The sequence below is a fragment of the Pararge aegeria genome, chromosome 12 (assembly GCF_905163445.1).
Source record: "Pararge aegeria chromosome 12, ilParAegt1.1, whole genome shotgun sequence".
NCBI classification, from domain to species: domain Eukaryota; kingdom Metazoa; phylum Arthropoda; class Insecta; order Lepidoptera; family Nymphalidae; genus Pararge; species Pararge aegeria.
In genome coordinates this window covers 303586-321203 of record NC_053191.1, presented here as the reverse complement: position 1 = coordinate 321203, position 17618 = coordinate 303586, and the positions used below count along the sequence as shown (strand labels likewise).

At 38.6% G+C, this 17618-nt stretch overlaps 1 protein-coding gene across 1 annotated transcript in view; it reads left to right on the top strand.

The window, feature by feature from the left end:
- LOC120627782 overlaps positions 1–17618 on the top strand; it is a 30861-nt gene that overhangs the window by 654 nt on the left and 12589 nt on the right. The window contains exons 2-6 of the mRNA XM_039895801.1: positions 586–686; positions 7173–7334; positions 8425–8587; positions 8929–9123; positions 10377–10607. Of these exons, the coding sequence (XP_039751735.1) occupies positions 586–686; positions 7173–7334; positions 8425–8587; positions 8929–9123; positions 10377–10607 (852 nt within the window). The remainder of the gene's footprint in view (positions 1–585; positions 687–7172; positions 7335–8424; positions 8588–8928; positions 9124–10376; positions 10608–17618) is intronic.

Genomic DNA, 17618 nt, shown 5'->3' with positions numbered 1-17618 from the left:
CCATCTTCCGACATCAGAGCATCCTCCGGTAATGTTGACTTTAAATTAATTTAATATAAAATCAGTCCTAGTCACTAGCATTATATGAAAATAATTATATTCTCCATATTACTTACATTTATGAATAAAACCCAAAATTCTTGGGCTATTTCTTCAATGATGACATCTTAGGTATTTTATGGCACATGCAGATTTCAGTATCACTGAATCAGTTTAAGAATAGACTGGAAAAGCTGTTTAGTCTATTAAATAATAATAACATGATAGATTTATCATGAGTTAAGAGTTCTTGTAATAGATGAGACTTTCTTTCAAACTGGTTTTAGGTTTTAAGCCTCAGCTATAGGATGATTATAGTTTTTAAAAACAACACCTATGCCTCAAATTAGAGGCCACAGGGCAGCATGTTGCAGGACTTGCTCCTCACGTGCTCTTTGAAGTGTTGCTCTGTTTGTAGGCAATAGTTTGGTTTATGGCTACTTGGTCCGTCAATTATGAATATAAAAAACATCAAGTCCCCTCAGTGGGAAAATTAACTGCTGCCTTGCCTGACGCATACTATAGCTGCATACTCTATTGTGACAGATGCGGCACCACCGTATGATGTTGTGTGTGCTGGCCGTGTGCAACGCCAGCTCACTCGCTGCTGCCATCAACCTGGTCATAGTGCTGGACCCAGAGGACAGGTAGTGTGCTGCTTTATCTACAAAACCATTGTCAATAAGTATAAAAGGGGAAGATTACCGATTCTACTCTTGTATTGTTTGGCAATGTCCTCTTTTGAAATCATAAACTTAATAGCTTTAATAGGTGTGTACTGTCAAGTTGTTCCCATTTTAAACTGCACTGCTAAAGATACTGTGGGGTGCCTTTTTCTCTTGCGGGGGAGGGAACTCAACTTACTCAGCAGACAACAGCAGTTTCATCATCAGAGGAAGGGAGGGCCTCCCTGGCGCAACAATGAGCGCTGTGTTTTGGCAATTCTTAATTTTCTCTGTTGATCTGGTGAGAGGCTTCTGCCGTGGCTAGTTACCACCCTACCGACAAAGACAGACTTGCCGCGTGTACAATGTCGCGTAGAAACCAATTATATATTGTATGGGTACAATATAACTGCTACAACTGAAAGGTCAGCCATCATCTGATATTGCAGCCAAGGGCTTGTAGTGGATTGTGGAAAAAAAACGAGACTTATTGTAACAAAACATTTTCAGTTAGGTAACATTCAGAAAGGGGATTGAAGGTGAAAAATAGAAATTCTGCTTGAACGAAGTACCTACCTACTAATGAACATTAATAAACAGCTGAAAACTTATCTAGTTGAGTCTGTTTAGTGATTATACCCTAACTCCGCGTGTAAAGCTGTTATCAATGCAGTAACTAATGGTGTGCACTGCAAGGTCACATTGCGGTGTTATTATAACAATTATCGCGTTTTTCCTCCTCACTACAATCGACCCATCGCGTGAGAATACTTCTATTTCCGACCCAATCTCCAATCCGTACACTCGTAAATAATTAATTAGAGTACTCTCAACAGCTCAATGGCTCAATGGGTGGGCTTGAATTTGCCACGGGTCTAGGTTCACCCGTTTGGCAATTTTCATTTAGGAGGACAAAGGAAAAAAAAGGAAACATTTTTTTTATCTCTAGTCTAGTCTAGTTAGATACTTTGCTGATACTATGAATATATTTATCTTTCGGTATAGGTTATATATTGTACCGCAGTTGCCTTCTGGTTAGCCCATTTCTAACAGTATCGTCGTTTGCCTATAGGTAAGATATTTTTATTTTTTATGGTGGTAATTGCCGGATCAAGCAGATGGTCCACCATATGGTAAGTGAAAACCATCGCCTGTAAACAGAGCAAGAGTTCACAAGGCATCCAAGGAGCACGTCCTGCAACATGCCGCCCTTGTCTATCATTTTTTCTTAGGCGTAGAAGTTAAGCCACGTCCTTCAGACCGGCAGGGTGATTACGTATCTCGCGACAGGTTTGCTACAGGCGTAAATCTTGCAATCACTACTGTCAAACTTCACTTTTCCAAATTAAATAATCATAAGTGACGTTGCTCACAGAATTGCAACAATGCTGCTTAACAGCAGAAGTAAAGATGGCGATAGTACTTCCTCCTCTCCTTCTCTGTCACAAAAAGCTCTGCTAGTACTGAATATACTGAAGAGCGCTCAACTCCTCATCGAATAAGAAACAAATACTCATAACTTTACACCTAAGTACGTCCGTTGGGAGGCGGAGAAGTTTTGCATTCGTCATATCATTCTAATTGGTTTCCGCTAGTCACGCGGCCCTGTCAGTTCGACGCCGCTCCGCAGAGTCGTGATCTGAATCCGTTAGTATTAGTTAAATCGGGTCCGGATGTGTGCTGACCGGTCACCTACACATCGTCACCCGCTGTTTTGCAGTTAATGCGGGCACTGCAGCCCTCTTAATAGTTCTCATTTGTATGTGGTAGTAAGATAAAGGCGATAATTATAATTATTAACTTAAAAAAAAAGGTCCGTGGGTTCCGAACGCGCCCATTTCTAAGAAGAAGCACACAACAAACTTATCGACAATAACATCACCATCTGACATTGTCATAAAATAAATATTAAAAAGCAACCTGGTTAGAGCAATCATTCGCACCCAAGATATTTTTTCGTTTATAATAAGACTATAATCGTCATCATCATATCAACCCATTACCGGCCCACTACCGACCCACTACCGACCCACTACAGGGCACGAGTCTCCTCCTACAACGAGAAGGGGTTAAGGCCGTAGTCCACCACGCTGGCTCAGTACGGATTGGTAGACTCAACACACCTTTGCGAACATTGTAGAGAACTCATGAATGCAGGTTTCCTCGCAATGTTTTCCTTCACCGTTGAAGCAAGTGATATTTTAATTGCTAGCACGCACCTAGTGCTGGGATTCGAACTCGCCCCCTGAAAGTGAAGCTTCTAGGACTATAATACTAAGTATTATATCGCAGACAGACTGCTATTATATTTGTATAAATATTGCGTAAATTCAACCTATTAGTTACTGCCGCGTGTTGGCCATACTGAAATGAGTCACGAGTGGATACCAACCAGGTGGAGATGTCAAAGCGTTGCATTACGTGGCACATTCGCATACGTCTCCGATATCATGCGATCTGTTATAGTATCTACATTTTATTTATTAGTCTGATTTTTCGTACTTGACAGGCTATCACGTATCTCATTAGATACATACAAAAAAATATACAGTAAACAGCGACGACAATGTATCAAATTTCGCAGATATAATAAACATGCTCTCGTTGTTTAGAATCCGAAAATATATCCATACCAGTCTAGATCATCATCATTCAGGCCTTGTCGTTTATGTTAGACGATCCAAACATTGTCTCGGAGGCATTTTCTTCTTTGACTGTACAGACAACTTCGTCCACACTCAATAAAACTCAGCACAGAGTGAAATTGTAGTATGGAATAGCACGTCGGCTACATTTTATCCCAAACAGTAACCGTTCCTGTGAGATAGATTTGTTTTTGTTTTGCATAAAGAAAAAGATCGAAAGTTCGGTGCAAAGTTGTACGTCAGGAATTCGTGAGAAACTAACGATTGTATGTTACTTTCTCACGCCTAAACCAATGAACATATTTTGATAAAATTGCCTAGGAGATCTCTGTGCCCTGTGAAAGGTATATAGGCGATACTTTTTAGCCTGGAAAAACAGATGGTTTCCGCGGTATTTAAAAACGTGGATAGAGTCTCGGGAAACGGCTAGTAATTTATAAAAGAAACTATTTCTCTTAAAAGTGCTAAAAATAAAGAATGATATGCGAGTGTGTGGTAATCTTCGCGATATTTACGTACGTAGGTTTGTATAATCGAGATGCTTCTGATAAATTTATCGCTTGCGATAACATTTTCATTTATCTTAACGACACCCGCAGAGTTTGAAAAATTCGCACGTTTCGTTCGTTATTGAATTTGCATAACTCTTACTACAGTCTAGAATATTCCCTCTGTTGCTGTTTTATATAAAGCCTATTTGTTAGTATTAGGTAGTGACATTAGTACCGTGTCGCCTCGTTCCAAATTCATTCTATAACTAGCAGGAGTCCCGCCGTTTAATCCTATAAATTAACGTTTATCGCTTGAAATTAAAAAGTCATAAAAAAATAATATCTTTGTAAATTTAAAATAAATCTTTATGATGTGGGGAATTGGCAAAGTATCCTGGCAGCACCTTATTCAGAGGTAGCCAGATGCTATTAGATTTTAAGTTAAGATAAGAGAAAGGAAGTATCAATTTTCGTAAAGGGAACGATGGGGCTGACATTCTTATTGTTAAGAAAAGTCCCGAATAAATATAGAATTAAAAAAAAAATCTCCCTAATGTTTCTGATGATAAAACGGACTAGTATATTACACAATAATATGCAAATTTCATTAATTCGAGTAAGGCAAGGCCAAACCAACTTCAGTTACGCAGAATTTTCTCATATAAACTGCCATTGCCAAAAGGAACGTATACGCGGTCAATTTCATACCATATGTATGGTATTAATTATTCAACACAGCGATGAAAATTTAAATTTTCGTATTTTCTCCTCAGTTGAGCCAAAAGATATAAATCATTTCTAAAAGAAAACAGTCTGCCTTCCAAGAAATTATTGATCACACTATGTGAACCGCGTTATATCACATGTGTTTCACTGGTTTATTGTCGACAACTTACTCTTGAATGCATTTTGAGTTGAGATAAACAATCGTAAACTTCAGTAAGATTTGCGAAAAGTAAAGAAATCCTGTAAAGACCTTCAAAACATAATCCGAAAGATAGATTGAAGACCTGCCTTTGCATCTATTTGAACGTTGCGTTAAAACACGTTTGTTAAGTCGAGGTTATAATATTGATAAGACTAGTGCGTGGCTTCAGCCGCTTAACATATGTTTAGTACTTTTTAACGCTTTAAATTAGCCTTGAGCCCTTGAAAATGAGTTCCATACGGACATAGAGGCAACCACACTTCGCAAAAGCTTTAAGTTCCATCTAGACGTTATATGCCAAATGCCGTAATAGGGTTAAAGACCGATACAACGGTTTCAATACAACATAGGTCATAAATAAACAAACAGATTTTCTTGTTTATAAGCTGGTATGGATAGCCTTGCGCTGGACAAATTTGCCTGAAAGACAGCAATATGCGTTGAAGCGTACACGTAGTGTGTGGGGGGCGATTGGTTCAAATTAATGAATTTCCTAATGACAAAGATACACGGAAATAATCTGCACCCTAAATACAATTGTATTGGATGAATGCGTTATACATACGTAAATCCTAGGCAAATGAACTCCTGCATCGAGAAGATGCTCGATGCTCAACCCATCATGTCCCAGCGATTTACCGCGACTCATGTGCTTAGTAATTTTCTTACCATCACAGGTCTTAAATGGAACTAAGTCAAGATAACGCTTTGCATCGCAACCCTCTGTATTATGCTCACTCGCATAGCCATTCTGGTAAGGCAGAGCATGCAAAGCATGCAAAACTTTCCAAAAATAAACATTTACACAATTAACAGCAATACTTATACATGCTGTTTAATTGTAAAATGTAGAGTTTCAAAGAGACAATCTGCTGATTTTCTTGCTAGATTCATCTCTAAGAATATATTGTTTAAACACGTGATAAAGCCATACAAACCGACAGACCTTCCAAAAGGGCCTGTAAAGTGGACCTACTTGAAATAAACGAATTTTCATTTGATAAGAGAAAAGTTGTCAGTCAGTCCGCACCGACGCGATACCAGTGAAGCGACAGAAGGTCATAATAATAATAGACATTTAGACTGATAACAGTCACTTGCTAGCCAGTTTTTTCGCTCGAGCATTTACTAAACGAGGGATTTTGTAATAGGGAAATGTTTGCTCGGTTGGAAAGTGAAAAGTAGCCCAGACTCCCAATGAAAATTAACATGTATCTGGTCTATCGAAGAGCTCGTAGACTTTCTAACTTCTAACTTGATCCGCCGATTCCGATAATTCAGTCGGTACTTAAAAGGTATAAGGACATAGGTTAGCGCTTACATACAAATAAAACTTGTCGATTATGAGGGAGAACCCTCATTTAGTTTGAATAAGGAGCTGTAAATATATGATATGTAACAATAATTTTTGAAGGAATACTAGGATTTAGGACACCACCCATGTAAAGTATCAATAATACTCGATATGGAGAAATTATTATGCAAGTGACGTACCTAAATTTTAGTTTCATATAAAAGGGAACCAAAATCAAAATTTGACAACCCCTGCACCTATTTGTAATGACTTTAAATCGCATTCACACGTGTATGTGTTTGTAAATATTTTTTAAAATACTAACCAGAGCCATAATCTTTTAGCTCTAGTTGATTTATGACCCTATAGGATCTTTAGTGTAAACACAGCTGATGTTATGGCTGCCAGTGCGTATTTTTATAGCATCTTTTGTATAATAGTGTCTCTAAAATGAGTTAAACAAAAATTTTAAACATTAGTATAAATACTGCAATACCTCATCGGCTTAGAGCCGTGCTTCTTTCCAACTAGCCTTGTAGATATTAACAAGAAGGTGATTTATATATAGTTTTTCGTTGAAGAACCGCTAATTTCTTATGACAGAGAATTATTGAAGTTTAATTAAGTAATAAGATGTAGATAGTAGCTAGATTTTATCTGCGTATCCTGGTGAATCCTGGTCCTTATACTTACCCTGATCATTGTAACTAAGTAAATAAACAGGCTAGGCAGGTACATAGCTTTTTTTTTTAAGAATGTAGCTATGTATGTACATGATAATCATCGAAAAGTTATAAATTATTTAGATATTGAATTATAAAACTAAAGTGCGATAATAATAATTAAAGAAGACAAGGTGAGATTGAGGTTTTCGTGAGGTGGGACTTCTTTTTTCATGAAATTAGTTTAACTTATATATGCATTTTTATTTCGCAGCTCACTTTTAAGCGTGTATCCGACTCGAAGTCATTTATGTGCGCAGGCGTATTATAAAACTTATATATTGTAAAATAGACTTGAAGCAATCGTTAGGACACACCTACATTGGTCGTCAGTGTGAGTGCGTAATATAATTGAGGAGTAATCGGAGCGGCTGCCGCTTTTCCGCAGGATCTCGGTGCGGCGCGGCGCGGCGCTGACGGCGCTGGGGCTGGTGTACTTCGTGTCGCTGTTCGAGCTGTTCAACGTGGCGGCGCTGCTCACGGGCGCGGGCGCGCGCTTCCGCCGCAAGCACCGCCTCAGCTGCGGCGACGTGCTGGACATCAGCAACAAGTGCGTGCCGCTGGCGACGGCTGCTAGTCTGACGACACGCAACTGTTTTCGACATTACTTCTATTCTGCCGTTTCGGGATTTTTTTCGGCCTTTTACGGCATACTGAGGAAGCATCTGGGATTCTGGATAAATCATAAAACAAGTCAATAAAGAACATAAGTACTTATATAGTTTTTTGCGACAGATTTCGATTAAGTTAATATAGTTTTTCTTGCATATTCTATAAGAAAAAGCATTATATTGCATTTTTTGTTTGTTTATATTTTATTTTTAAATTGCAAAAAATGGTTACATTCCATCTCAGAACCTTTTAAAACAGAATTTAACTTAGATGCACGATGCATATGTATAGCTATACTGCTTTTATAGACACATCCAAAACTCTAGGCGCAACGACACGTGTACCCCTTATCGCACTACACGTTCCACCACAGTCTCCCACGCAATACATATTGACGCTACAAAACTACACGGACATATTGGACAACACCAGCTGTGCATACATTTATTGTGTTCAAGCGGTTCTACTAGGTCCGAGAACAATTTTGGATAAATTTCACATTTAACTTACATCCGGTATTTTTATATACCCCTATTGCGGTATTACTTTGTTTGCTCGCCGACGGCTCGTCACGAATAGTAAATACCTAACAATATTCCGCAAGAATTAGAAAAAAACGAAAAAGAGAAAAACAAACAGTTAATATGGCAAACAGATTTTTTCCGCGGTCATCCATCTCCAGAGCGATTTTCCAACGACTAGAAAAGCCCCATACTATTTATGTGTTCGACAGTATCGAACCAAGATCTTATATTAGCAGACGAACACTAACCGATACACTTATAAGTTGAAATAATGATTACACCGGTATTGACAGTTGAAAACTGTCAGCAAAGTTACTGAATGGTGATGAGTACTGCAGGAGTAGTGTTATGTGCGCCATCACGTATGTCTCTGGAGGCAATGCTAAACCGCTTGCGTTGCGTGTAGCGTGCGACCAATCACAACAAACGCGCGTTCGTGTAAGTCCTGTGATTGGTCACAAGCTAGACGTAGGTGAGCCTCGCCTGACGGAGCTCGCGCCGCAGGCTGGTGTCGGCCGTGCAGGCCGCGTTCTCGTGCGCGACGGGCGCCGTGGTGTGCGCGTGGTCGTGCACGCGCGACCTGGTCAAGTCGTCGCACTTCATGTCGGAGGCCTACGCATGGTTCGGCGCCGCCTACTTCTTCTACGACATCTGGTCCATGTACATGGTGAGATCACTTGATTAGCATTAGCTTTATTAAAATGTACCTCTAACTTTTTGATGTAATGTTCGTTTCAAACTTTTAAACAACTTGCGCCTTTAATGGGTTGATATTGATAAAAATGGTTGCCAAGCAATTTATGCTAATTTAAACAAAGGTGACTACTCAATAATTAACGGCCTTGTGCATCGGGAAAAGCAATATTTTGTAAAATATTATGAGCAGTTTTCGTTTGGTCTTATCTAAATTATAATTTACTCAAATTATTGCATATTTTTTTGTATATAATCAGTCAATTTGCTTGAAGGCTCAATGGTAGGTACCTATTGATATCGGTTATTTGCCAGGTACACGTGCACATGACCACCAATCTGGAGTACTTCAAGACGAAGCTCCGGCGCGCCTCCAAGCCCGACGCGGCGCTGTCGGCGGGCGACGGCGCGGCCGCCAAGCGCCCGTCGTTCCTGGCCTACTGCCGCCACGAGCCCGTCATCCTCATGCACCACGTGTTCATCGGCGGCTTCGGCTTCCTCGTCATCATCGTGAGTGTCGCCAGCCGGAGCTTATACAGCGTTATCGCGATAAACTTTCAGTTCAAAGAAATGTTTTACATTCACATTTGTAATAGACAACGTGAGGTATATTTAATTTTTACTATGTTATCATTTCCCTGAAGGAATCTCAGTAGATTCTAGATAGGGTTAGGGTTTCTAAGATAGCATTGCCCATGCGCTTGCTAAAAAAAATATAAATATGAGAGGGCCCAGGTATTCAGATATTCACTATAATACCCACAATGTTCAGGATGGCACTTAGATCTTTCATTAATTAACAGTATTATTGAAGCTAAATACCTAGTTTCTTATATTAAAGTATTCATTTTATAAAAGACATCATTAAAGCCCACCAACCTGCTTTAGAGCAGTGTTGTGGGTCTGTACTCTATAAACCTGACTTCCGAAGGAGTGAAATAAAACAACTGGACTGACTCTAATACTGTATATTAAACTTCTCTATTATTCATATTACTTGTTACCTTCAAATGACTCTACTACCAGTTCGGAATGCTGTCTTCGGCAGAGAAGACCACTGGCAAGAAACTCTACCGTTGCTCTTTTATTCAATCAATTAAAACAACTTATAAACACAATTACAACATCATCATTACAACGTCATATGTAATAACGCTAGGCCCTTTGATACAAGACATATTTTAGGACAGGTCAAACATAACTACTATTATCACTTATAACATCAGGACTTATGGAACAAGTTGTTTGTATAGAGCAACCTCTGCTACATAAACTGTCGGTATAAAGTTATGCTAGGGCTCCATATATGATACCTAAATAAACCAAAGGATATAAGAGATATACTTATCTGATGCCACATCAGGTACCAACATAGTACCAACAATTTATCTCAACTCCATCACCAATACATACGACTCTTGTTTCGTCACAACAAAATTTCCTTAAGTATATCGTTTCCATTATAAATCATCTATTCCCAATTTGTAACGTTCTATCCACAACACTTTACTTTATCTCCTTTACTCAATTAATTAATTAAAATCCGTGCTAACTTTTCTTTCCCGCCAATCGATCTTGTCAAACTCGCGTCTCCCGCCATAGATCCTATATTTTTCTTTGACAGTCTACTAAAGGCCATTATTCTATTTTCAATACACTATCAATGAGTATACAAACTATGATTTGTTGATATATTTAATATAATCATCGGGTTTATCATAGATAAAGTGCTATAATTCCCTATTTCCTAACACGCTCGGCAGTACCTGCGCGGCGGCCTGGGCGACTGCGTGTTCGGCTTCGTGTACCTCATGGAGCTGTCCACGCCCTTCGTGTCGCTGCGCGGCGTGCTGTCGCGGCTGCGGCTCAAGGGCTCGCGCGCCTACCTGCTCAACGGCCTGGCCATGCTGCTGGCCTTCCTGCTGTGCCGCGTGCTGTCGCTGCCCTACGCCTGCCTGCTGTACAGCCGCGGCGTGGGCCTGCCCTACCTGGAGGTACGTCCCGGCGGACAGCTACGGCATTAATCGACCGAGGTTTGCTTGGGTCGATTCAATTTGTTCGTTTGTTGTTAGGCCAAAACTCTTTTAGAGTTTATATCCATTATATTTTTCACTTTTCACTTACCGATTTTGTAGATCTAATCTGCCCAGCTTCATAAAACTCGTTGATAATACTACTCGTTACTAATAATACTTGGCTAGTCAGATTTTGTTTGTTTAATGCATTAATATTGCACATTCTTTAAAATAATTTACATAGAATTAGTAAAAAACAAACATCTCTGTTGTATAATTTTGTATATTTAGTTTTATTAGCGTCGACTTGAACAGTTATCAAACACGTTTTAAGATGTTTAACCCATAAGTTTAATCATGTTTGTTTCTAATATATTAAGACTGTTATCATATGTCAGTGTATTATTTGCATATTGTTCTGTTAGTGTCGCTTTGAATAAATAAATAAATTTATGAAAGCACGGGTAAAACACCCCAATGTCTATTTCAAATACAAAAGATACATTTTCTTTGAAAGAGATTGAATAAAGTTTTATAACTTAATGTCGGGCAAGAATATTATTTTAGATAATTATGGGCCGATGAAATTTTTTAGGAACGTTCTGTTTGTCCATAAAACTCAGAAGTCGCCCTGTGATTATCATTGTGAGAGAACCGCCGGGTTGCAGGCGCTGCGCTCGCTGCCGGCGGGCTGCAAGCTGTCCATCGGCATCCTGCTGCTGCCGCAGCTGTACTGGTTCTGCCTCATGTCGGCCGGCGCCGTGCGCGTGCTGGCCGCGCGCAGCTGATGCCGGCGCCGGGCCTGGTGCACTTCTAACCGCTGATTTCTTTCATCGCCAAATAACCTATTGTATAAGTAGTGACTGCTGCTGCATCGGAAATATAACGAATTGCAATCATCTGCCGTTTGAAAAATCAGGCCACAGTGAAATACTTGATAAAATACTAATAACTAAAACCTATTGTATTGAATGCTCCTATAAAGATTTTGGGTATGGGTTTAACAAACACCCGCGCCCCTACCGGGTTAGCTCGCTAAGCTTCCTTTCCATACATAGTCGTTTGTGTATCGAGACTTCGGCAAAGTCACTGCTTATATGAGCTGCTGAATGTTAGCTAAACCATAGCCTCGCTTACTACACGTTTTGATTTTGATTGAAATGCGTCAAGCAAGCAACTTTAAGAAAAAAAAAAAATATTTAGCATATAATTTAGCAGTTCATGATCAAATCTGAGGCTTTACTACCATTGCTTACAGCAGTATTATCTTAAAACGATAGTTTATTTGTCATCCCTTGATATTTAAAAATGAGGTTAGCGATTCGGTAACAAAGCGTCAACAATTTTATAATGAAACTACCTACTAGTTAAAACGTCAGTAGTAAGACCCCTGAACCGATTTCATTAATGTTATAAGATATCTGCACCGAGTGTAAGTTTTAACGTTAACGACACGTTTACCTTATACTAGAGACGCAGATGAAGATCTTCATAGATGAATGCCGCCAACTTTTGACCGATACATTTTCAAACATTATTGCCTACGCAGAAGGATGGCATTCTACAGAAATAAATAAAAATAAATAAATATATTACGATAATACACACATCGCCATCTAGTCCCAAAGTAAGCGTAGCTTGTGTTATGGGTACTAAGATAACTGTTGAATATTTTTTTAGAATAATATACATAAATACGTATAATATCTAGATAAACACCCAGACACTGAAAAACATTCATGTTCATCACACAAATATTGTTCAGTTGTGGGAATCGAATCCACGGCCTTAGACTCAGAAAGCAGGGTCGCTGCCCACTGCGCCAAACGGCCGTCGAAATTAATCGAAGTATTCTCTACGTCTAAAGAACATACATGCATTTCATATTTTGTAACATTCATGGCCACGTTGCCAGTCTCTGAATATGACGTCGTTTGGGTGTTATATTAAATAGGTTATCACATTTAGCGACCGAAGATCGAGGGTTTTGGTCTACAATCTCAATGATAGACACGATTTGACGGCTAAATAAGTATTCTATACGAGATAAATAAACGCTGTGTTCAAAATGTAAATCTCAAGCGTTACGTGTCTGTCCAGGTTACAGGATAAGGGGAATAACGTTAAAACTTTAACACTCGTCGCGACCCATACTAAACCAAATCAAATTCTAGTAGCTGCTGAAGGGTATTTTTAATGGCATTCTGGTAACTAATGTTTCGCGCTTCTCGTTTCTTTTGGACTCGTTGCGTGTAACGCACATATCTGCCCTGAAAGTTGCACTCATAGTATTTTAAGAAAACCCGCTTAGATCATACTCTTATCGCGTGCTCGCAATTCCAGATTCCCACGGCTTTACAGATATCGTTCTTATTTCATGCAAATATTATTTTATTTGCACCATATAAGAATTGATTTGCATTTGTGATGCAAACAATCTATTTTTGTCTTGCATACTATTTACAGGTCTTTTTAATTATTCAATAATTACCCGTGGAAATATTATGAAAATTAAGATTAAAAATTGCTATACTCTGCGAAAAGCAGGATAATCTATATGGTGTTATTTAAAATTTCTTCAATCCTTATACTCTGCAACAAACAGGTCTTCAGCAATGTACGCATGTTTCGCTCCGGAGCATTTTCAGGAAATGTTTACTTTACAATGAATCTCCGGTAAATTCAACATCTTTACCGGAGTTAACGATTGAAGAAATTATAAATAACACAATACACATTTTCCTGCTTTTCGCTTTAACAAATTAAGCTTAATGTTCGTAATATATCATTTATTTAACAAAGTAACGTCTGCTTCTATCCAATACCTGTGTAAAGCCTAAGTGGACGTTGATAGATTAAAAATGGCTGTTATTGTTACTATAGTCTAGTGTGTAATGTGATGTGAGGTTGAATCTGCTGTGATTTTGACCGCTTCTTTTTATTAATTGATCCAAGGAACATACTAGATGTACCGACGGATACGTATCGATAATGTCAGTGCAGAACGTCGGAGAAACGCGGCGAAGCGATGTTATTGGTTCCAAATCTTGGTTATTCCAATATAGTTCCCGCCCTCTGTCGGTCTGCGCTGACCCTTAGCGTGCCCAGTGAATTGAATTTACTGCAATGTGTACGATACAGATACTTACTTTCTACTTACTTCTACTGATCTGTTTCTTTTATGTATTTCTATTATTAATGTACTCGTTGATGCTGGCTGTCAAGAAGTAAATCTCGAAACCAACTAGAGATCATTTGCTTAATACCAAAGAGAATCAGGATCTACTTGCGAGAGGATGCACAACAGTGGAACATAGGATATTAATTAGTCGCAGAAATTATAGAATAACGCACAACAACAAAAAGAACAACAATATTATAAAAACCCTTTACTTTATTGCTTATGTGCTATGTTAAGCTAAGCTTTGAGTGTATGTATGCGCTCGCCGGTTACATGCATGATAAACGATGTATCGGCCGACGCTAGGAATATTTTTATGAACATCGCACATCATGTCGACGTAATACCGACTCGACTACAATACAAGCAATGGAATGTGAGATTTACGTTCTGTGACATAATTCAAACTTTTCAATGGTGTCGTGGTGTACTTGTCACAGAGAACACTTTATGTCATATGATACAAAGTTCACAATACCATAACACTTCAGTGTCAATTTGTACGGACGGCCAAACGTAAAGCCAGCCATTGCGGTATATAACTGCTCTTTCATTAGAAGCGATGAGAACTTGAGGATTTATCTCAGCTCATGAAAGTTCGCTGTCAAAGTTAGGTAACGCTGATTAAAAAGAAAAAAAATCTAGTCCTAAATTATGATCGTGCCTGGCATTTAGTTGTAACGGTAATTTGATTGCCTGCTTATCGGAAAAGAAAGGAATAATAAATTATCCATAAAGGAAGGTGGAAGATAATTGAGATGATGATTGACGATTGAGATTATCAATTCGACTGTTTTTTCGATTTGTTTTCTTCATATCCACGTTAGTTAGTTTGGAAAAGCGAATGCAAGCTCGTTGCAACGCAGGTTTGACTACCATGCGTTGATCCTTTGCGACGCAACGCAACGCACTTTTGCGGTTCCATCAGAGCTGTGCGAGGTTACATTACTCAGTTTATGTATGAAACCGAACGACAAGAGTACTGTTCTATCACTTAAGCTCTGGTCTGTTTGATGTTTGGTTCAGCCGCTTGGGACGTGTTCTCTATCGTGTGTCAGTCACGCGTTTTTCAAATAATGTCAGCCTACCGCTCTCGCGTATCTGCCTCGCCCTTATTGAATCCGTCACTTCGCTTACCGTCGGTGGAAAAGGTACCTTACATTTAGCAGTGCGCGCGACACCATCAACGCATTCCACTGACACCTTCTGCATTTGTTCTGCATTTTTGTAACATTCATTTTAAAAGATACACCCATATAAACATTTCCATGTGTCAAAGCATTTGCTGTTCATTTGGACAGACTTCAAATAAGTTTATTTTATGACGAGTTCTTTGTATGAGATATTTTGTTTTACGCTTAAAACGGTAACGTAACCACACTTGCGCTGTAAGGGTATTGTGTATATTATCTAATAATCGAGATTGTGTAGATGTATAGTCACTAAATTATGTGTATATCTATGTTACGTGCCAAGTGGTTAAGGGAAAGTCCGAGAGGGCATAGGTGTATTCTAGGGGTACTTAAACTTACCCATCCCACATTCCACAAACGCAGAAAGTTTTATAGAACGACTGTGAACAGACATCTAGATCTGCCAGTCGAATTGAAATAATTGGTTTGGTTTACATAAAAACTGAAATGTACCCAAAATCCCCATAATTTGCATTATAAGTCAATAAATGATTCGTTTCAAATTTTTCATTACCAGGATCTAAGGCCTGTTCGCTGAAATGTACCAATACATATTTTGTAAATAATGTGCGATTATTCATTAGCCGTATAAAATTCTTAAACGTTTATCAATCAAGTGCCCCTTACAAATTTTCTACGACCTCTCGGGGTTCGGCATTCTAAGTAATGCACCTAGAATTATGAATCCGGACAAATCCATAATGACCTTAGCCACTTTGCCCCAACAGATATAATACTGTAACGTTTTGAATGGTGCTTTTTCACTGACTCTTGTAAAGGTAGTCACTTAGATGTTAATTATAATAATTATTGTTCTACTGCTAGGAAATGGACTGCAAGGATTTTAAGAATACTTTCAAAAATTCAACTATCTTGACATGACCAGTATTTTGACACCTACTGAGAAAGGGGTAGATTCTAGCGAGCAGATCATTTTCTACGTGGTATCTCTAATATAAGATTATTAAGAGCCTTTGCACACGGAGACATTTTAGCGCGCGGCAACCTATTCCGATAGTACGGTTGGCCAACACAGAGGTGTGTTTGAGTACGACTACACAAACGACAAAGTAAATAAAGTTAAATGGCCCTAATCAGCTATGCTATAGCGGATAACATATTTGTTTACAACTCCGTCAAGGGTATCAAATGATATTTTAATTCGACCCAGTAATATAGAATATAAGAACGAAAAAAACCATCGCTACTTGTAAAATTTTCCAATTGCAAAGGCTCTTAAAACTGTTGACCTTGAGACTGAAGTCTGTTTCAGTCAAGGGGATAAGCTCCGAAATTATTGTTAACTTGAATGTTATTTGAATAGATTTAATGTTGGTTAGCGAGCTGACGATGAGTTTGCAAACGTTTACTCGCTAACATCTGCGAAAAGTTGTCTTCGTTTTACTAGTAAGTAATCGTTTCCAAAACTCATAGAGCCCTCGCAGAAGTATAAGTGTTGTTCGTAATATTTGGATGTAATCATTATAACGCCTTCAATGTCATTCAAACTACTAAAAATTCTTAAATTATCATGTGGTTATTTGAAGTGTTCATTATTAGACATAATGAAACTGTCATATTAAGGTGGATTCACGCTGTTATTTAATATAAATGACAAACATCAATTTATATAAACACATGATAAACTTGCGTCAGGCCCGGCCGCGGTAAACAGTGTAACGTGAATCGATATGGTACTTCAAAGTCTTAATAGTGATACGAGATCTGCTACAGCTCCAATATTTTCTAGTAATAATGTCATAGTTTACTAAACTGACTTCCAAGCAAGGAAGGCCTATTGTTTATTGTAATGACCATATTTTCTTGGCTTCCATATCTCAATTAAGATAGTTTTGATTTTGATACATAGTTAAATAAACGGTTGGTCTAATCTTCCATATTTTGCATTTTTAACTTTATATGTATATAACTGAATTTATTTAAATAACAGTATTACATTTATTTATTTTGAAAATACAACAGGTTTGTACAAATATTTTGTGTAGTTTTAGTGGCCAATGATTGCTGCCGATCCACCATGGATTAATGTAGGAAAAAACATACCATAAGTAAATAGCAGATTAATGATTAAGATTAATGATGCAAATTGTAACCCTTTGTTTCCGCTGTAAAACACCTTTTTGTCATTCATTTATTTACACTCATTTTAGATAAATAACAGAAAAAGAAGATAAAGCTCCCTTTGTTATGCACATTCGGAACTTATATGTGGGATACCTTTCTTAAGACAGAGCTTTTGTTATGGAAACTTCTCGGGTTTTACTTTTCAACAGGTTATTTGTCATGTCTAGAATTGCACCACCGTGGCACACCGTGACGTGGACAGACCGTCGCCTAAGTCTGTAATAGCTCCTTCCCGAAACCGACCTTACCTTCAGGTACCGACGTAAAGTAGCGAGTATTACGTATACTATGACGTTAGCGATCTTCTTTTTCTTTTATTCATCCGTGCCATCATGAAAGTTGACAGACACATGTACGGGAGCTGACGGACGCTCCCTCTGACGGTTTCTGACCAGCTCTATAGCTGCTATCTCGGTTTGCTTACTTCAACTGAGCGACCGCGACCCAGAGTCTCAACATGGGCTGATTTAC